At 35.6% G+C, this 23,507-nt stretch overlaps 5 protein-coding genes across 9 annotated transcripts; 3 read left to right on the top strand and 2 right to left on the bottom strand.

The window, feature by feature from the left end:
- Positions 1-4,889: 4,889 nt before the first annotated feature.
- LOC121223826 (uncharacterized) lies at positions 4,890-6,697 on the bottom strand. The gene is made up of 2 exons (XM_041106519.1): positions 6,557-6,697; positions 4,890-5,328 (listed from the first exon to the last, which is right to left on the bottom strand). The coding sequence occupies exons 1-2, from the start codon at positions 6,584-6,586 to the stop codon at positions 5,002-5,004; spliced, it is 357 nt and encodes a 118-aa protein (XP_040962453.1). The 5' UTR covers positions 6,587-6,697; the 3' UTR covers positions 4,890-5,001.
- Positions 5,944-10,485, top strand: LOC107913099 (serine/threonine/tyrosine-protein kinase HT1). The gene is made up of 6 exons (XM_016841551.2): positions 5,944-6,761; positions 8,478-8,610; positions 8,982-9,177; positions 9,561-9,682; positions 9,775-9,930; positions 10,004-10,485. The coding sequence occupies exons 1-6, from the start codon at positions 6,481-6,483 to the stop codon at positions 10,310-10,312; spliced, it is 1,197 nt and encodes a 398-aa protein (XP_016697040.1). The 5' UTR covers positions 5,944-6,480; the 3' UTR covers positions 10,313-10,485.
- A 300-nt stretch (positions 10,486-10,785) lies between these two features.
- On the top strand, positions 10,786-15,158 carry LOC107913098 (G-box-binding factor 1). Of its 2 annotated transcripts, XM_041106518.1 has the most exons (13): positions 10,812-11,042; positions 11,505-11,782; positions 12,385-12,518; positions 12,638-12,685; positions 12,814-12,903; positions 13,005-13,094; positions 13,195-13,352; positions 13,487-13,541; positions 13,661-13,709; positions 13,886-14,085; positions 14,324-14,401; positions 14,513-14,638; positions 14,817-15,158. In XM_041106518.1, exons 3-13 carry the CDS (start codon positions 12,459-12,461, stop codon positions 14,901-14,903), a joined length of 1,041 nt encoding a protein of 346 aa, XP_040962452.1. In that variant the 5' UTR covers positions 10,812-11,042; positions 11,505-11,782; positions 12,385-12,458; the 3' UTR covers positions 14,904-15,158. The 2 variants fall into 2 exon arrangements, with proteins under 2 accessions (XP_016697037.1, XP_040962452.1); XM_016841548.2 differs by lacking the exon at positions 11,505-11,782 and having other exon boundaries at positions 10,786-11,042.
- Positions 15,159-15,673: 515 nt separating this feature from the next.
- Positions 15,674-18,188, top strand: LOC107913096 (vicilin-like seed storage protein At2g18540). Its single transcript, XM_016841542.2, has 5 exons — positions 15,674-16,057; positions 16,125-16,300; positions 16,397-16,477; positions 16,574-16,885; positions 16,976-18,188. The coding sequence occupies exons 1-5, from the start codon at positions 15,751-15,753 to the stop codon at positions 18,023-18,025; spliced, it is 1,926 nt and encodes a 641-aa protein (XP_016697031.1). The 5' UTR covers positions 15,674-15,750; the 3' UTR covers positions 18,026-18,188.
- A 74-nt stretch (positions 18,189-18,262) lies between these two features.
- Positions 18,263-22,120, bottom strand: LOC107913097 (probable protein phosphatase 2C 80). 4 transcript variants are annotated; one of them, XM_016841547.2, is made up of 6 exons: positions 21,851-22,120; positions 21,185-21,222; positions 20,491-20,862; positions 19,954-20,278; positions 19,106-19,255; positions 18,263-18,673 (listed from the first exon to the last, which is right to left on the bottom strand). In XM_016841547.2, exons 3-6 carry the CDS (start codon positions 20,850-20,852, stop codon positions 18,377-18,379), a joined length of 1,134 nt encoding a protein of 377 aa, XP_016697036.1. In that variant the 5' UTR covers positions 20,853-20,862; positions 21,185-21,222; positions 21,851-22,120; the 3' UTR covers positions 18,263-18,376. The 4 variants fall into 4 exon arrangements, with proteins under 4 accessions (XP_016697036.1, XP_016697032.1, XP_016697033.1 ...); XM_016841543.2 differs by having other exon boundaries at positions 20,491-20,889; positions 21,851-22,102; XM_016841544.2 differs by having other exon boundaries at positions 20,491-20,889; positions 21,135-21,222; positions 21,851-22,100.
- Positions 22,121-23,507: the final 1,387 nt, after the last annotated feature.

Raw genomic sequence — 23,507 nt, 5'->3', positions numbered from 1 at the left:
GAGCTTCATAGTCAGCTTTCCTTTTCTCTTTCCCGAGCTCCTCAGCTTTACAAGCTCGCTCAACAAGTACTACGAACTCTTTTATCTCAAGTATACCAACTAACAGTTTAATTTATTCATTCAGCCATCTTCAAATCTTTTACACATGATAGCTTCAGTCGAAACACACTCTCGAGCATATCTACTGAGTCTCACAAATTTCTGCTCATATTCTGTCACTGTCATACGACCCTGTTTCAATTCAAGAAATTCCTTACGTTTCTGATCAATGAATCTCTGGCTGATGTATTTCTTACAGAACTCAGTCTGAAAGAATTCCCAGGTCACTCGCTTTTTCGGAACTACCGATACTAGTGTATTCCACCAGTGATATGCAGTGTCCCGTAGCAAGGATATGGCACATTTCAAGCACTCATCAGGTGTGCAAGATAACTCATCAAACACTCGAATGGTATTATCAAGCCAGAATTCAGCTCGCTCAGCATCATCATCATCGGTAGCTCTGAACTCTTCGGCCCCGTGTTTTCGAATTTTATCAACAGGAGGCTTAAGTAATCTCATTGGATCACTTACTTGAGGTATAATAGGAACCGAAGATAGATTAGTCGGGGGTGGAGGTTGTTGTGCAACCGGATTAGTTCGGACATATTGAGTAAACCAGTCATTCATCATTTGGTAGAAGGCTTGTTTAGCCTCTCCCTCCTGGTTACTCGAGATCGGTTGAGAATCTACCGGCTCTGTCCCTTGTGCGGGAGCAGGCGCTATACTCTCAACGTCATCAGCTACGGCTCGATCGGGATCCATTACTATGCGAAACATATTTTAGATATCAGCAATCATCACACTATCTCGGTATAAAAATTATGGCATGTATAGCTAGACTCATACACACTACGTTAGTCCAAGAATCGACTAAACCGTAGCTCTGATACCAATAAAATGTAACACCCCTAACCCGTATACGTCGCCGTATTAGGGTTACGAGGCATTACCGAACAAACACAACCATTATTATTATTTTTTTACTATGTTTTAAACTTACTAATACAAACTAATTCATAATTTATTCTTGATGTAACCAATCAAGACATATAATCAAGTTTCAATCATACTAATTATCATTTATACAAATAGACTTATACTATGGTTGAATCATTTAAATCAATTACATTGAACATTCAACCTAGAATATATAAAACTAAGTTTAAACATAATGATCAAGCCATGTTTAACTAAACCGAATTTAAGCATAGGAAATAAACCATTAAAACATATTCGTTAATACCAAATTCAAAACAAAAAGAGATAAGCCATTTTCGCATGGCTCATATTCACATATCCCAAAAATTTAAACATATTAACTAGACTATACATGCCATAGGTTTGAGTTCAAAATATATAAAATACCAAAGACGGTCGATAGTGTGATAGATTATGCTGATGATCCCCGAGCTCGTAACGAGTCTCCAAAATCTATAAGAATAGATAGACAAAGATAACCAAAATAAGCTTTTATAGCTTAGTAAGTCTATAGCGTATATAAAAATACATATAAAAGAATCACATAATTATTTAAGTAAATTTATCGAAATCACAAATATCAAATATAATTACTAACCAAACATTTCTATATTAAGTCATTTTGTTTAAATCTAAAAGAATGTATATTTAACTAATATACATAAACGGACTAAGGTATATACATTATATGCATAAAATCAAATTACTAACATAATCATTATCTGCATATACAGATTTTTAGAGTACTTGTTATTCATACTTCATCGGATCCATTTATATATTTGTTCAATTACATATACCAAAAGCATAATTTTTATACTTATAAACTATAAAGGCCGAATACACATATTCACTTATACCCACCTATGCCGAATGCATACATATATACACTCATAAATATCCAACAATTTTCATGACATCCGATATATATATATACATACTCACTAATCACAAAGATTCGAACAATTATATACTCATCAACATCTTGAAACAATATTCATACATTCATCCATTTCATATAAAATCATATCTATATTTATACCAAATGCTTAGAATCACTTAATTCATCATATTCGGATCACCGGCACTTAGCCTGCTAGGCTTATAGCCTGATTTAGATCACCGGCACTTAGCCTGCTAGGTTTATAACCTGATTCATATCACCGGCACTTAGCCTGCTAGGCTTATAGCCTGATTTAGATCACCGGCACTTAGCCTGCTAGGTTTATAACCTGATTCATATCACCAATTCCAAACTTGAAAATACAATGATTCAACCGAATACATTTATATATATTTTTTAGTCTATCATAAACATATATAATTACGTACTCATAATCAAAGCATGAATTTATATTTGTATACTCATACATATTCGAATCTAATATATATACATCCATAATTTCATTCCTAAATCTATATAAGGTATCATGCATGTATATGCAAACTTGTTCGATCCACACATATATATATATATATATATTACACACATATACATATATTCGCACATTAATATAAACACAACCATAACATTTGAACTTTTAATTGAGTCTAAAAATTTATACTTTTATATACATACCTATTCGAACATCACATGTATATATATGAAATTCACACATCAACTAACATAAATTTTATACTTGTAATTATAACTCATTAATTATAAAATAAATATACTTATATATATATTGATTTGATAACATGAATTTTTGCTAACAGACTTACCTCGGACAGTGAAAAATTGAAATCGGATAATTAGCCGACGATTTTGGTTTTTCCCCGGTCTAGCTCCGATTTCTTTGGTTCTTGATCTAAACATATTCAAAATGAGCTAGTTTAAATATTATTAACTTCAATTTAATCCAAAAACACATAAATGGGAAATTACAAATTTGCCCCTAACATTTTACATTTTTCACAATTTAGTCCGAATTACACAAAACACAAAACATTCAAATTTTGACTATACTATGGTTAGGCCGAAACTTCATTATACTCATACAAGTCCATGCATTTCATTTATTTCGTATTTTAGTCCCTCAAAAATTTATTTTCACAATTTAGCCCTAAATACTCAAATTCATCAAAAATCCCAAGACAAAATATGTTAATCTAACACATATATTTCATATTTCATCAACTAACATCATAAAACTCAAACATCCATCAATGACACATTTCAAAATCATCATCAATTCATAAAATTTAAGCATGGGTTTTGAAGAACACAAAACAAAGATATCAAAAACGTAAAAATTATCAAAAACCGAACAAAGAACTAACCTTAATCAACATTCAAAATGGCCGAATGTAGCTAGGTTCTTCTTTCTTTTTCTTTTGTTTAGTTTCGGTCATAAAGATGAAGAAGAAATAAAATAAAATGATGATGGCTTATAATATTTTTTTATTATAACATAATAATATAATATACATAATCATAACCTTTATAATTAATATTAATAATATAAAAACTATATGCCATCACTTAATGCCGTCCACTAGCATTTAAATGAATTAATTGCCACATAAGACCTCCATATTAAAAGAACATCCACTATTCAGCCCTTTTAAAAATGACTACAAAATTTTTATTTTACGCAATTTAATCCTTTTTTTTAATCGGACACTCAAACGACGAAATTAAATCATGAAATTTTCACACAAGTAAATTCACACATAAAAATTAAGAAAATAATATTAAAATATTTTTAGGACTCGAATTTGTGGTCCCGAAACCACTATTCCGATTAGGGTCAAAATCGGGTTGTTACACACAATGTTAACTGAAAGTGCATGCCTTGTTGGGTGAGAAAAATGGCTTATAAAATAGTCTATTTTCGTCCACATGGGTAGAGACACGGGCGTGTGTCTCAGCCGTGTATGACACACTGCCAGGTGACACAGCTACGTGTCCCCTGTATCTTTAAAAAGAATGCAAGTCAGTGAGTTACACGGCCTTAGACACAGGCGTGTCTCTTGACCGTGTGAGTCACACGGCCGTGTGACCCCTGCAGTGTTGAAAATATTAAATGTTTTCGAAAAAAATTTTGAGTTTCCGATTTAGTCCTGATTTGTTTCTAATGTGTATTTTGGGTCTCGTGGGCTCATATAAGGGACAATATGTTTAATTTTGATTGGTTTCTAACATGTATATTATGTGATGTGAAATGTTTGAAATTTCTGTCTATTTGTTCTGTAAACTTCGGTAATGCTTCGTAACCCTGTTCCGGTCACAGACTCGGGTTAGGGGTGTTACAGCTTGGATGTTGAGTCTTGATATCGAGCTCATTTATGTGGTCTACTCAGTAAGAAAATTGCAACTCCCCATGTTAGCTTTGTCATTTTGGCAAATCGAAGCTTTGTAACTGAGACCAATTTTGTTTCAGGCTTTATTTGGAAATGTGGTAACGATCAGTGTGCAAGCATGGTGCATATGGTGTAAAGGTCCGGTCTTTGTGGCCACGTTCAAGCCCTTAAGCATCTTTGTGGCCACGTTTTATATTGTTTCCTTCTTGGGTTCATTTTCCTTGGGGATGATGGTGAAGAAGGAATAGGGGGAAGAGGGGGAGAAGGCAAGGGTGGGGAGGTCTGCAAAAAAGTAAAGGGGCTTATGATAGGGGGAGGGATGGAAAATGGCATTTCTGTTAAGTCAATAATGGAAAATAATAACTCCATTACAGACGTAACAGAAAATGGTTAGTGGTGACTGTTTTGTTATTTTTTAAAAGTTAAGTGACTGTTTTGTCAACTACCCCAAAGTTGAGTGACCGTTGGTGTAATGTACCCTATTTTATAATTGGTTAGGCAGATTCGGATATCCATGATCCGAATTGCCATCCTTAAAATTAACCCGATCAGTGTAGTTCACATTCAGTAAAATCAGCCTTGTTAAGCCATGTACCGCTTTATTAGCAAATCGATTAATCCAATCGAAGGCAATTGATTTCAATTTCAACTACTACATTATCTAGGTGTAAAGACTTAACCCAAGATAGAGTCTCTTTGATCGACACCGCTTCTGCAATATGAGGAGCATACACCGCTTAAGCAAAACCAATACAAGCTCGTTGGAACACCCCAGTGTCGTCCCGCAACACCGCCCCCACTTCGTTGCACACTCACCTTGAAACAACAGCGCATCAACATTACACTTAACCCACCCAAACGACAAGCAGCCATCTCCGCGTCAACATTACACTTAACCCACTGGGTAGCTCCAAACCCAATCAAACCTCCTCCCCAGCTAACGAGTATTCTGAAGGTGCTCGAAGGACAATTGCGAGCAACCCCAATCTTGCAAAAAAGAGTCTGCAAACAAAACAACATAAGAGCTTGGCACATCACTCCTTTCCACACATACAAATTCCGATGGAACCACAACGGCCAAATTATTAAAATTTAAAAGCTATTTGATACCATTTTTTGAAAAATAAAAGGTCAAAAATATTTTCTTTTATAGAAGTTTGAATTTTTTTTCAAAGTTTTAGAAAATTTTAAAATTTTAAATTCTTGAATTTCTAACTTTTTATTTTTCCGATTTAAAGAAATTTTTAGAATTTTTTTTAAAGTTTGATTACAAGGTTGATTTTTTTTATATTTTTTTCAAAACTTCGGAAAATTTTAATACTTTTGATTTTTATTGTATTTTAAAATTTTAAGATTTTTCTAGTTTTATTTATTATATATATTTGGGATTTTTAGAACTTGTCTAGATTATTTTAATTTTAACAAGTTTTTAAATTTAACCAATCATTAATCAACATATGTAATTATTAACTGAAATAATTAATACCAATATTAATTATCTTTATTTATTAACTTTAGAAAAGTACAAAAAATCAATTACTCTATTTTTAGGAATCATTTACTTGCTTTAAATATTAATTAATAAATATTTTTATGAATTTAAGATGTAATGATTATGTAGTGTAAATGCTTTTTAAAACATTTATTGTAAAAACTCTCAAAAATAGAATAAGAGTAAATGTAAAAAAGGGAATCAGGCATAATACAAAAGCCATTTGTATTTCCTTGATTGCCACTATTAATGTTTGAGTCCAAAAACTTCCATTATTTTCAAAACAATTTCCATATTTATCAAAGTAATAGAAAAAGGTAATAATCTATCCTCTAAAAATCTGTCACATATGCAGATACAAAATGCTTCATGAACCCTCAATGCACCAGAACCAAAATAAAAATGAGTAAATGTAATTACTTTCCATAAAAAACAATACAAAAAAAAAATAGTTTCCATAATTTCCCTCTCGTTTTTAAAACCCACCCAAAGGGCCAAAACCCGTCCTTTCCTCTTTATCTCATAAATAAATATAAATAATTAAAAAAATCATTTTTGTTGTTGTTATATTTTTGTTTGATTTCACATATAAATATACAGGAAATTTTTTGCCATAAAAGAAGTCATTTTTTCAGCCTTTTTGTTTTTCTCTTTACTGTGTAATGCAGCAAGAAAACTACAAAAAGGAAGCTTCAGCAATGGAAGGAAGAGAAAGGGACGAATTAGAGTTGTCTTTACCTTATCCTCTTCAATATATTGGTGACACATTGTTCAAGCTGACGTCAATGTACTATAATAATAACGTGGAAGAAGTAGAAGCAGATGATGATTCAGACAATAGTTTTGTCTTCCAGATTGATGAAAGCTCGTTAATTGATCCTCGTCTTGTTTTGCTTGACAAAATGATCGGTGAAGGCTCTTACTCCACTGTTCATAAAGGATTGTGAGTTCTTTTTCATATTTTTTTCTCTTCAGTTACTTTTTTTTTCTTTTGCCTTTCTTTTGGGGTGTCTTATATTTTGGTTTTCTTGATATTGGCTTCATTAGGTTAATCACATTCTTTGCATGTTCTTGGATTTCCATGCTCTTTTGGCTTTTGTGGGCTTGTTTGGATTTTTCTCCTTTGTTTGAATTCAATTTTGTTTTCATCTTTATTTTGAATTCTGTCTTCTTGGACTGATAAAAATTTCAAGGGGTTTAAGGTGGTTTATCCGGTTTCTGTAAGGGCTTGTTTACTTGGTGTGTTTAAGTCTGATCTTAGTGCTATTTTGATCAAACATATATATATCTTGATTAAAAAAAAATGGGTTCTTTTAGTAAAGGCATATGGATTCCGTTTAGTTTAGGGTCTGCAAGATGCTCTTGATTTGTTTATCACTATGTTTAGTGTTCAAGAAACAAGCTTTATCTTCTCTTTTGGGGTCTCTTTGAGTTCCTTCAAGTTCCAAGGAAATAGACTTGCGATTCCTTGTTTTGCTGCATTTTAAAGAAACATTTCTAGAATCAAGTTGTGATAGATCATAGAAGGACTATTGTGTTCGTCATATAGTTTTTTTAGTTGGAAACATGATTGGTTGATTATGAATTTACACTGCATTTGTATAAGCTACATCATTACTACTTTAGCTAGTTGTTGATACTTGAGATTTGAGAACACTGATGAAGTTTTAGATTCTAACAGCTTTTAGCTGATAACATCACAAGTAATATGAACAGCCGTGCAATCTCCGTTAATAGCATAGTTGACAATTAAAAGATTTTGAGATCGATTGTAACTACATTTAGATGTTGTTAGCGCCGCGTGTATGTGGACTGCAGTTGAATCTTTGTTCATAGCATAGTTGACGGTTAAAGGACTCATCATCCAATCGATTTGTGATAGATTCTAATTACATTTAGATGTTGTTAGTGCCACGTGTATGTGGACTGCAGTGGAACCTTTGTTAATAGCGCAGTTGACGGTTAAGGGACTCATCATCCAATCAATTTGCGATCGATTCTAATTACATTTAGATGTTGTTAGCGCCACGTGTATGTGGACTGCAGTGGAACCTTTGTTAATAGCATAGTTGACGGTTAAAGGACTCATCACCAAATCAATTTGCGATCGATTCTAATTACATTTAGATGTTGTTAGAGCCACGTGTATGTGAACTGCAGTGGAATTGCGTAGTTGACGGTTAAAGGACTCATCATCCAATCGATTATGATTAATTGCTAGTTGACAGGACATCCTTGGATATAGTGTCAAATTTCCTCAGCAGCCGGTTGTATGTCAATATCAAACAATATCGTTTATGTTTTATGTCGAATTCAATGAAGTTGAACTCCCTCGATGCTATCTTATTTTGATATTGTTTGCATGCTAAAGCACCCTCTCTATTATGGATGCTGTGGTAAATGAATTCCTCATTGCCCTGTATTTTAACAGTTATGCATGAGAAAAGAGGCAAAGTTTATTTGTTTCTGATTACGAAACAATACCTTTGTGCTCATGCTTACTAATTCTGCAATATTATGTTTAACATTGTGCAAATTTGGTTGGATGCTTGCTCTTAATGTGGTGTTCTAGAAGGCTATACTGCTGCAATAAATTTCAATTTTCTGGTAACGAATAATTTGGATCCGTGACACTGATGGTTACTTCATTTTGTTCAAGCTACAAATCCAAACCTGTTGCTGTGAAGATGATTCAGCCAAGTAATCCATCAGCTGTAATTCGCGAGCATAAGGAGAAATTTCAGAGGGAGGTTTTACTGCTGTCTAGGATGGACCATGAAAATGTTGTAAAGGTTTTTAAAAACTACTCTTTACCTCTTTTAGTGTATGTCTAATTTTACCTTTTCACCTTCACTCTCTTCCATTTCAAGCTCCCAACAGCCAGCAACACGTGATTAAGTTTTAGTATTATGGTTTGCTAGTATATCGCCGTATCCTCCTCACTAGCTGACCTGCTAACAGGCTACATAAGCAACTAAGTTGTTGGATTTGGTTTGAGAATACTGTCTCCCTGCAAGTCAATGATATAGCCATCTATGGAAGATGTTCATACGGCACTCTGATATTTGTGGCTATTTTAACTTACATTATTCTCTGAAACTGCCATTCATATTTGCATTAAATTACCTTGTCCTTCTAATTCAGATATGTTTTGCTGAAGCAGTTTGTCGGCTGTTCCCTGGAGCCGACTATGATGATAGTTACTGAACTCATGAAAGGTGATACACTTCAGAGGTATCTGTGGAACATGCGCCCCAAGCGTCTTGAACTGGATTTTGCTTTACGTCTTGCATTGGGTATTTCCCGAGCTATGGAATACCTGCATGCCAATGGCATTATTCATCGTGATCTGAAGCCAAGTAATTCATTCTATTCTCATCTCAATATTCTAGTTGCTGCTATTTGGTAAATAGTTAATGATATGCTTATTCTTTCACTTGCTTGCACTGACCAAGACTTAAGATATAGCAAAATTTCATTGTTTTCCTGAACAGATATGATAAACTGACTGTGCTAGTAATGTCAGGTGACCAAACAAAGTATAGATTGTGCTGGAACGGAAAGTTTTCGCTGATATGCATTAACATGCCTAAGGACTTTAGAAGCTGATACTAAGAATTTAGACATTGCAGTACTTTTTTATTGTGATTGACCTCATCAATAGACGAACACCTCAAAATTGAGTGAAAATATTATGCCAGAAGACAGTCTGTTTCTTATATATCCTTTAATCTCATGACAGGCAATTTACTTCTCGCCGAGGATAGAACGTGCATCAAGCTGGCTGACTTTGGACTAGCTAGAGAGGAAGTATTGGGTGGAATGACTTGTGAGGCCGGTACTTACCGGTGGATGGCTCCTGAGGTGCTTTTCTTATAATGGTTCTAAATTAATCTAGTAGTGGCTTATCTTCCTAGTTCTGGTAATGTCTAACTTGTTTCTTTTATCCAAATTAGATATACAGCAGAGATCCACTCCCAATCGGAGCAAAGAAACACTATGACCACAAAGTCGATGTGTACAGTTTCTCAATTGTTCTTTGGGAGATACTGACGAATAAAGCTCCATTCAAGGGAAGGGATAATGTAACAGCGGCATATGCAGCGGCAAAGGCAAGCTGAACTTTCATTTGTCATGTCAATACTTTTTAACAATTTCTAACTATATCTCTTTTGCAATCTTCAGAACGAAAGGCCTTCTGTGGAAGGTCTTCCAACAGAGATTGTGTCTCTCCTGCAGTCCTGTTGGGCAGAGGACCCGAAGATTCGACCAGAATTTAAGGAAATCACTGCCTCTCTTACCAACTTCCTCCGCAACTGTAGCCCACCAGAGACTACACCTCCTAAGCAAATGGAAATTGATCGTTCCGGAAGCCATGCAGAGGAAGAGTCGGTCAATCCCGGGCATGTTACAAACAAGTGTAACGACAAGGGGAAGAAATCGAAGTCTTATACCTCATTCTTCATCTGCTTCGATGATTGCTTATCGAATTGATCAGGCAGGATGATGGCTGATCATGTTTTGGGTACAAAATGTACATGAATGGCTTATGCCTTCTTTCAGTAAACATAAACTTCACAGAACTGTCAATTGGACATCAATGCTTTTTATATATACCTCAGAAACAGTCAAAGATATAATTAAATATACATAAAGCTTTTATCAAAGTTTTGTCTTTTGTTTCAAGAGATGTACTAATTTCGTGAATGGGAAGCGTGGTTGGGCTTACTCCGGCTGAGAGAGGGACCAATTTCCATCTGCTAAATGGTGAAACCAGCAGGAACCATGTCCCATCAAGTACGGCTAAATTCCTGAAAGCCAATAAGAATGAAGTCAAAGGCGGTGCATTATAAATGGATAATGTTTCAGTGACGTGGAAGCCACACAAGCCCATACGGATAATAACCTTAAGGGCAAAAAGAAAAAAGCTCAAACCTAAACGATGTAGTTTCGCTATAAAACTTGACACCCCCCTTTCTCTTCTCTTTCTTTTTCTTTCCTTCCAAACTAAACAAAGAACATTGTACTTCAATTTCTCGTACGATTCTTTTATTCTTTATTTGCAGCCGTCGGATAAGGAAATATAAGAAGCAAATAAAAAAAGAAAAGATTGTTTATATAAATAAATGTCTTTCTCTTGGTAATTTCCCCTTTTTATTTATTTATTTAAAGTGTTTCCACTTGGACTTCCTCCTTACTTCCCTTTTCAACGCCATGAAAGCAGGTCTGGTCTTTCTTTCTTCTTCTTTCTTCTTCTTCTTCTTCTTCAAATTTGTTCTTTTTAATATTGTGTTTTTTATATGTAATTTTAAAAGCGTTTAGAAGCTAAATTTCTTTCCTTCTATTTCTGTTCTTTTATGCCATTAATAAATTTGTTTCAGGATTTCTTTCTTTTTCTCTTATCTCATTTTTTTTTGAACTTTGATTTATCAGTTGGATTAGTATTACTTACACGTTCTTCTCTCAACTTTTATCTTTATATTGTTTCTTTTAAGTTTTGGCTGTGTTATGCCTATGGGAAATCGTGTGGTTTTAGCTTGAATATTAAAATTAGCTTTTACTATTTTGGAAAAAAAAAAAAACCCAGTTCTTTAGCATATTCATCAGTAAGGAACTAAGAATCCATTCACTGATAATGTATGTTCTTTTCTTCTTTCTTTCTTTTTTTTTCTAACATGTGGAGAAGGTGTATGGATTCCAGCTGTAATACGACAATTGCTGGTCAACGTTAGGTTTTTACTACAATCTGCATGAAGAATTAAGAGGGCTAATTGTTGATTAGCTTAGCTGTGGTCTATTTAAAACAGATACCGCCAATTTCTACTGATTTTTCTTTTTCTTTTTCCTACTAATTTTTTGTTTAATATAGGAATTGTTGAAAAAGTCGGATTATTCTTTTTGTAGGGAACAAATTGGAGTTAATTAACAAATTCTTAGAATTAAAGGATTACTTTATATTTCAAGGTTGTCCCTTTATGGAAACGATTGATACTCTACCTCTATTTTGCATATGGCTAAATTAGCTACAAACAAGATGCTTTCCTCTGAGTGCTTCACTTGTTAGGACAAGAATGTGTGATTTGTCTTTAAGTTAGTTTATATGGAAGAGTAAATTAACAACCTAATTTGTATCATTTTGTATTTATTCGCTGCTAGTGATGTGACCAAGATAACAGAAGATCTTTAAAAAGTAACAAGTTTATTTCTAGATTTTAGCTTTCTTTAAATGGTTTTTAAGTTATTCTGAAACTGTTTGTAAGTTGTTTTCAATATTTTAGGGTAAGTTTTGTCTTTTGTTGGATCATGTGAGTGTTGTTTACAATGTTGCGGAGCATTGAGGCCGGTTCGATTATTTTTCTCATTGTAGTCCATTCATGATAATATGCTGTCTGAAATCTATTTAGATTTATGCTCGATGGGCTCATAAATGATGTTTCTGCATGTTGCTGATAGCTAGTTATAGTTTCCCATTTTTCTTCCCCTCCTTGTTAGTTGTGTCATTGGTAGATAATTTCTTGTGATCTCTCATCTCTGATATACGTGTTTACTTGGTTTTGGATTCTCAGGTGCTTCATAAAAGTCATTGACGATCAAATTTTATTTTAAAATTGCTGAAATTAAGAAGTTTGCCAAAGTGGTTATGGGAACAGAAGAAGAGAGCTCACCTGCCAACCATTCTAAACCTACTGCTTCAGCTCAGGTATATCATCCTTGCCTTATCTCCACCCAAAGAAAAGAATAATGTGCCCATATTATTCATGTTTTCTCATCACTAGCAAGTGGTTGAACTTTACTGATTTTTCTACTTTTAACTTATAGGAAATGCCTACGACACCTGCATATCCTGATTGGTCAAGCCAGATGCAGGTTTGTATAGTACATAAATCTTACGGTTTGTCTCATTTTTCCACTGTTGATCACATTGATGAAGTTTACTAAAAATGTCTTTGTCCTGTAAATAATTGTTAGAGCTTACAACTCATCTTCTTGTTTAGGCTTATTATGGTGCCGGAGCTACTCCACCTCCCTTTTTTGCCTCAACTGTTGCTTCAACGACTCCGCATCCATATATATGGAGAGGCCAGGTGATTCCTCTTTTAAAATCACTATTGCCTAATCATTTGTTTCCTTCAATGTTTGATTCAAGTAAGGTTCTTACTTTTCTTTTCTGTTGATTATCTTTCAGCATCCTTTAATGCCTCCATACGGCACCCCAGTTCCGTATCCAGTTATATATCCTCCAGGGGGAGTATATGCACATCCTAATATGGCCATCGTAATATTAGATTTTTTCTCTTTATGTGTTTTCCTCTTGCAGTATATTCCCAGTTGTTCATAAAATAAATGCCCTTTCCTCATAGCAATTTTTTCTATAGGCTCCAAGTTCTGCACCAAATAATGCTGACCATGAAGAGAAGAGTGCTGATGACAAGGATCGAGGTGCCACCAAAAAATCCAAGGGAACTTCAGGAAGCAAGGTTGAAGAGAGTGGAAAGGCAGCTTCCGGATCTGGAAAAGATGGCGGCTCTCAAAGGTGCACTAGACTTTTGATGTTCCAATCTTTCCTCAAACAATTTTCACATTCACTCTCAACATGGATTTTGATTAAAGAATTTTCTTTGATTTTTTTGTACATGCCTTTCCTAATTTTAGTCGCTTTCTTAACAGTGGTGAAAGTGGCAGTGAGGGTACAGCAGATGGAAGCGATGAGAATAATCAACAAGTATGTGCGTAATTATCATTATTTGGTTGTCATCAAGGGCACGGATGATTTACTGGCTAGCATGTTAATATGATGAATTGTCCTTTCTAATAATTATGTGCCCTTCTTTTTCTCTTTAGGAACCTGGTGCTGTGAAAAAGGGAAGCTTTGGACAGATGCTTGCAGATGGTATATTAAGTTTCCTCATCTAATTTCGGCTTTTATTGTTGGATAAATCAATCAAAGAAGCTTCAGCTTATTTTGAAAAAAAAAAAAAAGTTTCTCTTTATGTTTTCTAAGTGTACTTATGATAATAAACATGGGTTTGATTTTATATTCCAATTACAAATCACTCTTTGTACCAGCCAATATGCAGAGTAATACTGCTGTGGCTTTGGTTCCTGGGAAACCCGTAGTCCCTGTTCCTGGAACTAATTTGAATATTGGGATGGACATATGGAGTGGTGCCCCTGCTGCCACAGGAGCTGCAAAAATGCGACCCAACGTGTCTGGTGCTGTAGCTGCAGCTGCTCCTGGAGTTGTAATGCATGACCAGTGGATTCAAGTATGAGCCTTGTTGATTTTTGTTTCTTTTTTTGCTTGTTCATTCATTAATCATTACTATTTGCTCCATTTGCAATCCAATATTCTGCTCCTGAGTTGTTAAAAACCTGCCTCATTCCTTGTAGTGTAACTTTATTTGCTCCACTATTGTGTCCTTTTAAGTAGCTAGAGCATTTTGGATGCGACTTACCTCTTCAGTTTCATGTTTTGAACTAAATTGGAGCTGTTGGTTTGTGCAGGATGAGCGTGAGTTGAAAAGACAGAAAAGGAAGCAGTCTAACAGGGAATCTGCCAGGAGATCAAGATTACGAAAGCAGGTAGACTGTTTTATATTTGTTCCTCTACCTATGATTTGGGATTATAAGTATTTTTTTAGCTATGTTTCGAATCTTAAAGACCTGGTGCGCTTGTATTTGGTGTTTCCCTAGGCGGAGTGTGAAGAGCTACAAGCAAGGGTGGAAAACTTGGCGAACGAAAACTGCACCCTTAGAGGGGAACTACAGAAGCTTTCTGATGAATGTGAGAAGCTTTCATCAGAAAATAGTTCAATTAAGGTATATAAATAGCTGCACCCTTTACCTCAGATCTTGTCGTTTTCCTCCTGCTTGAACCTTGCTGATCATTAGATACTAGTACTACTATCATCCGTTAAATGTATTGCAATCAGTTCTTCCTTGTGCATATATTTTTTAATATGTTATTTACAAATATGATTTGTTTCTTGTATAACAGGAGGAATTGATGCGGATTTGTGGACCGGATGCTCTTACTAAGCTTGAACAAGAGAACCCCTCTTCAGTTGTCGAGGGTAATAGTTAGTAGGAAATCTACAGAGATAACTTGGTGCAGGCAGTGCAGTATTCCGTCTAGTAATATTCTTTTTTTAGCGTTGGCCAATAACCTAATAGGACATTTGTTTTCTTACTAATCTAAACCCTTAAGACTCTTAACGTTGTAACCGAAACAACTCTCAACCAGGTCAGATTGTGGTATTGATGTAATTGATTGGACAGTCATCCAGATTTTGATCCAAGTTTATATTTAATATATAAAATGAAACAACATGATTAGATATTACTTGGTGTATGATTACGACCCTCTAAAATCAAGTTGTATGAATTTTTCCTTGTGAAAAAGGTAGAATCAAACAAAAAGAGCTTGGTCTGCCTTGTTGGTGAATGTACGGAGACTGGATATTTGACAACTTATAAATCTAGCTTGTGGAACTTTTTTTAATTCCATTTCCAGTAACTTATTAATCCGTGACAACAATTTATGATTTGATTTTTTTTCTTTTAAATTTACGAACAATGGAACCTCATCAAAGACATTTAAATAAAATTAAAATCAATTGAATTTTGGATATATGTTTGGTAATACTCAAATGCGGTGTTGTCTATTCAAACTCTATCGATCCTCTGCAATACAATGTTCTCACTCTCTCTTTCTCTCTCTAGTTGGACCTTAACAACTTTGTAATCCAGCGGGAAGAGTTGTCCTCAGCTCCTGCCACCTGTTGCATGGCCCTGCACGTGTCCATCCATAACACTACGTATCTAACCCCGATCACCCACTTTCTTCTATATAGACTAAGCCAACTTTTTCCATCTTCCCACCCAGCACTCAGAACAAGTGTTTAGATTCTCATCTCTATCCTCTTTAAACAATGCTGAGGTTGAAGGGAACCTTGGTTTCCCCATTTTCCTTTTTCGCAGTTTTCAGCATTATTCTTGCTTCCCCCACCTTCCTCAGTGTCGAATCTTATTCACATCGCCATGCTTCCACCGTGGGTCAGTTGGTTCTTAAGCACGACAGGAAGCTCTTAACTCAGACAGAACATGGAGAAATCTCAGCCGCTATAGTCACTGATGGAACAAAAGGCCCATACCATCTTCAATTCATCACCCTGGAGCCTAACTCCGTTTTTCTTCCGGTTCTGCTACATGCAAACATGGTTTTTTTCGTCCATACAGGTACTTGCATGTTTTAATGAATTTATGGTGTAAGCTTCTCAGTTTTGAACTGAAAATTTTGGTATAGGGAGTGGGACTTTGAGTTGGACTGATGATGATGATATGAGGGATGTGAACCTTCGGAAAGGAGATGTATATAGGTTGCCTGAAGGATCGGCTTTCTATGTACAAAGCAGCTTAGAGGCTGAAAGAGAGAAGCTTAGGATTTATGCTATCTTCACTAACGCAGAAGATGACATATATGTATGATCTTACCTATTTCTTTTATCCATTTGTTTTCCCTTTCCTGTCGGCTTATAATGGTAGGACTTTTTGGTCTGTGAATTTAACAAAATCCAGGAGCCATACATTGGGGCATACTCAAGCATTACTGATGTGGTTCTCGGCTTTGATACCAGAGTCCTCCAAGCAGCTTTTAAAGTATGATTTTAAGTGGTGGAATATCTTAGTTTTTTTCCCCTTTTTTCCTGCATAATTCTATTAATATGTGTATACATTGGAAACTTGCGTCTCAAGGTACCCGAGGATTTGATAGAAATAATGAGAGCAAGCAAGCCACCTGCTATAATTCATGCAGTGCAAAAGGAGGGGAAGATGTTAGTGGAATGGCAAGCTCGACTCTTGAAAGCCTTTCTAGGGGGCAATAGGGATGGCTTCTTCCATTCTATCAATGGCAAGAAGACGAAGAAGAAAATGAGAGCATACAATGTTTTAGAAGCAGATCCAGATTTCGAGAACTGTAACGGGTGGAGCCTAACAGTGGACAGGAAAGACTTGCATATATTGAAACATTCCAACATTGGACTTTTCATGGTGAACTTGACAAAGGTTGGTTTTTACTACAAGTTCTCTTAAATAGTAGCATTCGGCGGAGTTAAAGAAGATTCATTATAATGGTGTGATTTTTTTTCTCTTAAGGGTTCAATGATGGCGCCACATTGGAATCCAAGAGCTTCCGAGATAGCAATAGTGTTGCAGGGTCAGGGGATGGTTCGGGTGGTTTGTTCAAGCAATGCCAAGGAATGTGAGTGCAGGGACATGAGGTATAGAGTGAGGGAAGGCGATATATTTGCGGTGCCAAGGTTTCATCCCATGGCTCAGATGTCATTCAACAATGATTCTTTTGTTTTTATGGGGTTTAGCACATTAACAACAAAGCGAAACCATCCTCAATTTCTAGTGGGGAAGAAGTCTGCGCTAAGGATCATGGATAAACAGATATTGGCTTTGTCTTTCAATGTCTCCAACGCAACAATCGATCAGCTTCTAAAACCACAGAGAGAATCGGTGATATTAGATTGTACATCGTGTGCGGAGGAAGAGGAAAGATTGATGATGGAGGAAATTGAAAGGGAAAGGAAGGAAGAGGAAGAAGCCAGGAGGAAAGAGGAGGAAGAGGAGGCCAGAAAGAGAAGAGAGGAGGAAGAAGCTAAGAGGAAAGAAGAAGAAGAGGCCCAAAAGAGAAGGGAAGAGGAAGAGGAGGCCAGAAGGAGAGAGGAAGACGAAGAAGCTAAGAGAAAGGAAGAAGAGGAGGCCAGAAGGAGAGAGGAAGAGGAAGAAGCTAAGAGAAGAGAAGAAAAAGAGGCCAGGAGGAGAGAGGAGGAAGAAGAAGCTAGGAGGAGAGAGGAGGAAGAAGAAGCTAGGAGGAGAGAGGAGGAAGAAGAAGCTAGGAGGGAAGAGGAAGAGGAGGCCAGAAGGAGAGAGGAAGAGGATGCTCGGAGGAGGGAAGAGGAAGAGGAAGCTACGAGAAGGGAGACAAAGAAGAGAAGAGAAGAAGAAGCAAGGAGAGAGCAAGAGGAAGCTTGGAAACAGGAAGAAGAAAGGCAAAGGAGAGCAGAAGAAGCCGCAGCAAAGGGTTGGAGGGAGAGGGAGAAACAAAGAGGACAACCAGAGGAAAAAGAAACGGAAGAAGGTGGCGACGAGGGCCCTAACCGAAGAAGGGCTGCGAAGAAAGTGTGGTTGATTTAGTCTTAATCCATTCGCAGATGGTTTTGCAGTAGTGAATAAGATCTGCCCTACTATGCTATCAAGTCTAGGTTATTAGATTCCATGTTTAGCGTCTGTGAAAAGCTTTCTAAATCTATGGTTTTTTTGGGTCTTGATCTTAAATAAGCTCTTTGGCTTTCTTTCACCATTTCCCTCCGCCCCTTCTTTCACCTACTCTAAGAAAAATGATATCAACAAGGAAGATAAAATCCATGAAAATTGTAAAAGGAGGAACGACGGAATTACTTATTGAACAAAAATCAAGGATCAAAACTTCTCGTGAATCACAAGTGCATGAAGAAAGGCCAATATGAATGTTTCTTTCACTAGGTTTCACGTATTGGAAGAGCCAGCAATATACGACACAACAACAGTGATGTCGTCAAGCTTGCCACCATAGTAACGAAACCCAGCATCTTGAGCTGCTTTGGCAAACGGTGTCTGTCGGTTCTTATCCACTGCTCGTTCACGAGCCAATGTTGCTATCTGCTTAGCCATCAATTGGGGATTGAAGCCAGCTCTTAAACCATGAACAACAGCAGCAGTAATCTCATTATTATATAAGTTATCAAACAACCCATCTGTTCCAGCGATAATCACATCACCTGACAGAACAGGAATTTTGAAAACCTGGCCACATTATTCCAAAAATGATAGATTAGGGACTGTGAATAGGTAAAATAGCTTCATATCTTCTATGGAAGACAACATCCCAAAATCATCATCCCATCAAACATAAGTAGAAAAAGAAAGGAAAATAGAAAATTGATATCTGCCTTCACAAGATATAAGCAATTATTATGAATATAATAACTCTTAACACCCACAGTGAAACCATTTAAGAATGCAGCTAGATGAGGTCCAGCAATTAAAACTTGAACAATCTTTACTTTTAGTTAAAGTTAACCATTTAGCGATAAAAGATCCTAAAAACCGAGGAAAGCAAGCCACGAGTTCCTATCCTATTCAAAGTTATCTTAAGGTCAAAAAGGAGGGAAATAAAAAAGAACACTGCTATCAATCCCTTGTATCAAAATGGAATATCATAACACATCAACTAACCTGACCAGAGCTTGGTAGATCACCACCGTCACCACTCTCCAATTGATATGTAAAATTGAAACCGTGTTGCTGGACTGGGGAATGGAAGACGGTGCAGCCATCCCTAACCACAATGAAACCGCTGTCCCCCAGATTTATTGCATGTATCCCCTGTTGAGAGTAGTAAATTACATGATATCATATGGGATATAATTTGATCGCTAAAATCTTATCGACCTTTTTAGACTCGGGCAACTGAGCAATCCAATGAGATCTAAAAATCAAGTTAGATCAATTCATTAGGGCCATTAAAAACAAGTCATATTCCAGTATACAGACAAGGAATGAGATTATAGCAGTCAATCCACCTAAAACACGGATTGAGATACGGAAACTGATGAATATAAATAAGAAAAGACAGATATTTCAATAGGTTCACGTGTTCATGCAGTCAAATGCTCTTGCTAAATTCACAAAAAAAACTAATAATGTGGCAAGGACTTCAATTCTCAGGAATAGAGAAACTCTGCAACATACAACTTTACCAAGAGTAAAATTTAAAAGCTTAACTACTTTTCCTGAAGAAATAAAGTCTGATATTTTAAGAAAATGACTTTTCTTCTTTCTTTGTTTGGATGTGTGCATAATAAGCTAAAAAACTTGCGGAACAAGTTAGGTAGAGCTCACCACACCTATTAAATCATAAAAACCAATGGAAAGTTAATCATGAAGAACAATGAAAAAGAATCTAAGAAAGCTTTTCTGTTTCCTTGTAAGTATCACATCCTAGTAGACTCATCAATAAATGTCAAGGAAATTCATCTAAAGATTGTCTCTGCTCATCTTTATTAACATAAAAGAAAACAAACCTCCTCTGTAAGGGCAATGATGCAGGCAGTTGAGGATCCTTGTGATTTTATGCTTGAATGGGCCTTCTCTAATACTCTGGCTGGGTCAATGGAACCCTTTGGTTCACCTTGAATTGCTGCCACTGAATTACACATAAGTTCACGGGCAAATTTGCCAGCATCAACGCCAACTTCCACCCAGCCACCAACACCATCAGCTACACCTATGGCTTCGTCATTGGCACAAATGAAGTGAGCATCCTCTCCTCCTGTTTCTTCCTTAGCGGGATGCGGGAGATAACAAGACCCTGAAACTAGTCTAAAGCTTTTCTTGTTTGGAATAGTTCTGAAAATCAACAACAAAGAACCAAACAGTGGAAAATAAGTACATATGAAGATATCGTCTTAAAATGCTTGAGAATAGCCAATGTCAGAAAAGTATAAAGATTATTGTATTTGTAGGTTACTACTTAAATATAATTTGTAAAATTAAGAAAAGAAGTTAAAAGAAGGGACAAATGGTAACATATAAAATAAATAGAAGATAAGAGGACATACTGTACAGGTAAACCTGCAGCCCGTTCATCCTTAGAACTCCCATCAAATGACACATCATGAGCTGCCCTTGAAGAGGTACAAAACAAAGATGAAGTGTGGATACTTTTCATCCTTGGACCAAAAGGAAGATTATATCCGGTATTTCTCTGCACTGCATCACAAAAATTGTACCTACAAACAAGACGATTGTTGCGTTGTTCTTGCTTTCTCAAAATCAGGCTAGCTTTTTGGCAACTGCTTTGACTTCGATCAGCAAAATAAACCCCACTAGGTTTCAAGAAGTCCAAGCCATTCCCACAACTTGCTATCAACTCATCCATATAAACATCTCCGAAAACAGCCTTGGAACCAGACACAGCCATTGTTTTTGCCCTAAGACAAAACGGGTTTCGAATACACCTATTATCAGATAGAGATTTACCAGAGTAAGAGAAAGACTGAATCAACCCTGAATTCACAGACAAAAATTTGAGCTGTCTAAGCAATGAACTTGGTGAGTCGGACAATAGAACTTGTTTTCCTGTAAGAGATCTTTGAAAACCAGTATATACAACAGGTTTTAGCTTAGAAAATACAATTGCTGGCATCTTTAACCCTTATATCAAGTTCCCTTAATTCAACCACTGTTTGAGAGAATACCAGACCTTGTATTGCAAACAAAAGGCTATACGTTTACACGCGTGTAACCACCTACCAGCAATTTCCTCTAAGGAAGCATATTTCTCTCAATACCTGAAATAGCATACAAAATAGAGGTATATTATATTATATATTATATTATATGTATTATGTACATTAAGGTTTGGGCTTTAGGAGCGTAGCTAAGATGCATAAAATTAAAACGCTCACAAAATTCAACAATAAAAAGGAAAGAACGGGAAGAGTTGAAATCACTTAAAACTACTCACATGGCTCAAGAATTATTCAAATTGCATTTAGATAAAATAAAAAAAAAAACCAAACAATATATTAACTGGATTTTAACAAAAATAATAATATTACTCATGAAAAATGGTTTTCAATATATTGTTTTTTATTATTTTCTTAGCAACTTTTGAGCTTCAGAAGAAAAGAGTAACCAAAACATAGCTTAAGTGAACAAATCCCTTTTTAAAGTTAAATATTTCTGGCCTACAATAAAAAGAAAACATATGAATTCTGCATACTTCAATGACAAAAACACATGGGTAATTTAAATTTTTAATCATCAAAAAAGAAGAAAAAAAACGTAGGTAATTTAAAGAATCTAAATGCTGAGAAATTTAATTCACAAAAACTAGAACTCTCAACAACTACCTACAAACTACTGGAGACAATAGCCAAATAAAATGCAGAATTTGATAATGAAAAAAAAAAGAACCTGTTGAAGCGGCTTAATCTGGTATTATTCGACACCTGAATGTTAGAGACAAAAAGGAAAGAAAGCAAAGAGAAAGAAAGAAGAAAGAAGCTCAGAAGAAAGACATAAACGAGAATCGACGATCTCCGGAGCTTCTTCTCTCCCTCTCCCTCTCTCCCTCTCCCTTCGGCTCTGCGGATGCTGCGGATGTTTCACTTTTTCAGGGCAAGCGCTGAATTGAGGATAAACACGTGATATATTCTTGGACACCAACCCAACCCAACCCAACCCAACCCAACCCTCTATTCTTAGGACTTAGATGTATTTATTTCAAGTCCTTCCACCTAGATTTAATAGAAAAAAAATAGATTTAATAGAAAATATTAAATACCATAATTAAATTATGGTGCATAAGTTATAAGAAATGATTAATTTTAGGGTAAACTATACCCATGGTCACTTTTGTTTACCTTAGGTTACATTTCAGTCACTTATGTTTGAAATGTTACGTTTTAGTCACTTACGTTATTGTGTTGTAACATTTTAGTCACTGAGCCGTTAATTGTGGTTAATGGTGTAATGGTAAGCTGACGTGGCACGTTAAATTATCATTTCAAACAAAAACTTTAGGTTAAATTATACAATTGGTCCCCATAATTTTTCATTTTGAGCAATTTAATTCTTTATTTTCTTTATTTTCTTTATTTTCCATTCTCTTCTACTTCTCCCTCTGTTTTCCTACCTTCTTTATTTCTTTTAACATACCAGGATGTCGAATTGGTAGTGAAGAAAGAAGCATGGTATGAGTTTATGGGTTTTGGTTATAGGGTTTTGGTTATAGGCAAATGATGATAGTCGACTTCCTACTTCTTTTTTCACTGCCAATTCGACTTCCTAATTAGTTAAAAGAAATGGGAAAGATATGAAAACAGAGGGAGAAACAAAAGAGAATGGAAAAAAAGAAAAAAGTTTAAAGAACATAAAATAAAAAAAATTAAATTACTTAAAACGAAAAAATATGGGGATCAATTGTATAATTTAACCTAAAATTTTGTTTGAAATGATGATTTAACTTGCCACGTCAGCTTACCGTTACACCATTAACGACGATTAATGGCTCAGTGACTAAAATGTTACAACATGATAACGTAAATGACTAAAACGTAACATTTCAAACATAAGTGACTAAAACGTAACCTAAGGTAAACAAAAGTGACCATAGATATAGTTTACCCTAAATTGTATTAGTTTCTAACCTACTTATAATGTACTGGTTTAATTTTGTATTATAATTAACTTTTAACTATCTATTAGTAAATCTTTAATATTTTGTATTATAATTACTTCAACTTATATTTATATTTTGATGGTATTTTATTTATTATAGAAAAAGTTGAAACCCACAACAAGAGTGTAAGATATGAGGTGACGGTCTGTGGGAGGTTGGTGACTGATTATTTTTAAAATATAGATTAAGCAGATGCGGGGGGTGGATGGGTGAGTGCAATAGACAAATGGAGGGTTAGCGAAGCGGGGAGTTGAAGAGCGACGAGGTCCGTTCTTTTTCTAGGTTTGGGGTACAGAAAGGTTGTGGTGGTGGAGACGCCTCATCCAAAAGTTTTGTCTCTACCTGGATATAAGTTTTAGCTATTGGATATCAAAATTTCTTTCTTAAAAA

This window comes from Gossypium hirsutum, chromosome D11 (assembly GCF_007990345.1).
Source record: "Gossypium hirsutum isolate 1008001.06 chromosome D11, Gossypium_hirsutum_v2.1, whole genome shotgun sequence".
In the NCBI taxonomy this organism is placed as follows: Eukaryota; Viridiplantae; Streptophyta; class Magnoliopsida; order Malvales; family Malvaceae; genus Gossypium; species Gossypium hirsutum.
Note: the sequence above shows the minus strand (reverse complement) of the source record. Positions and strands in the feature narration are given on the sequence as shown.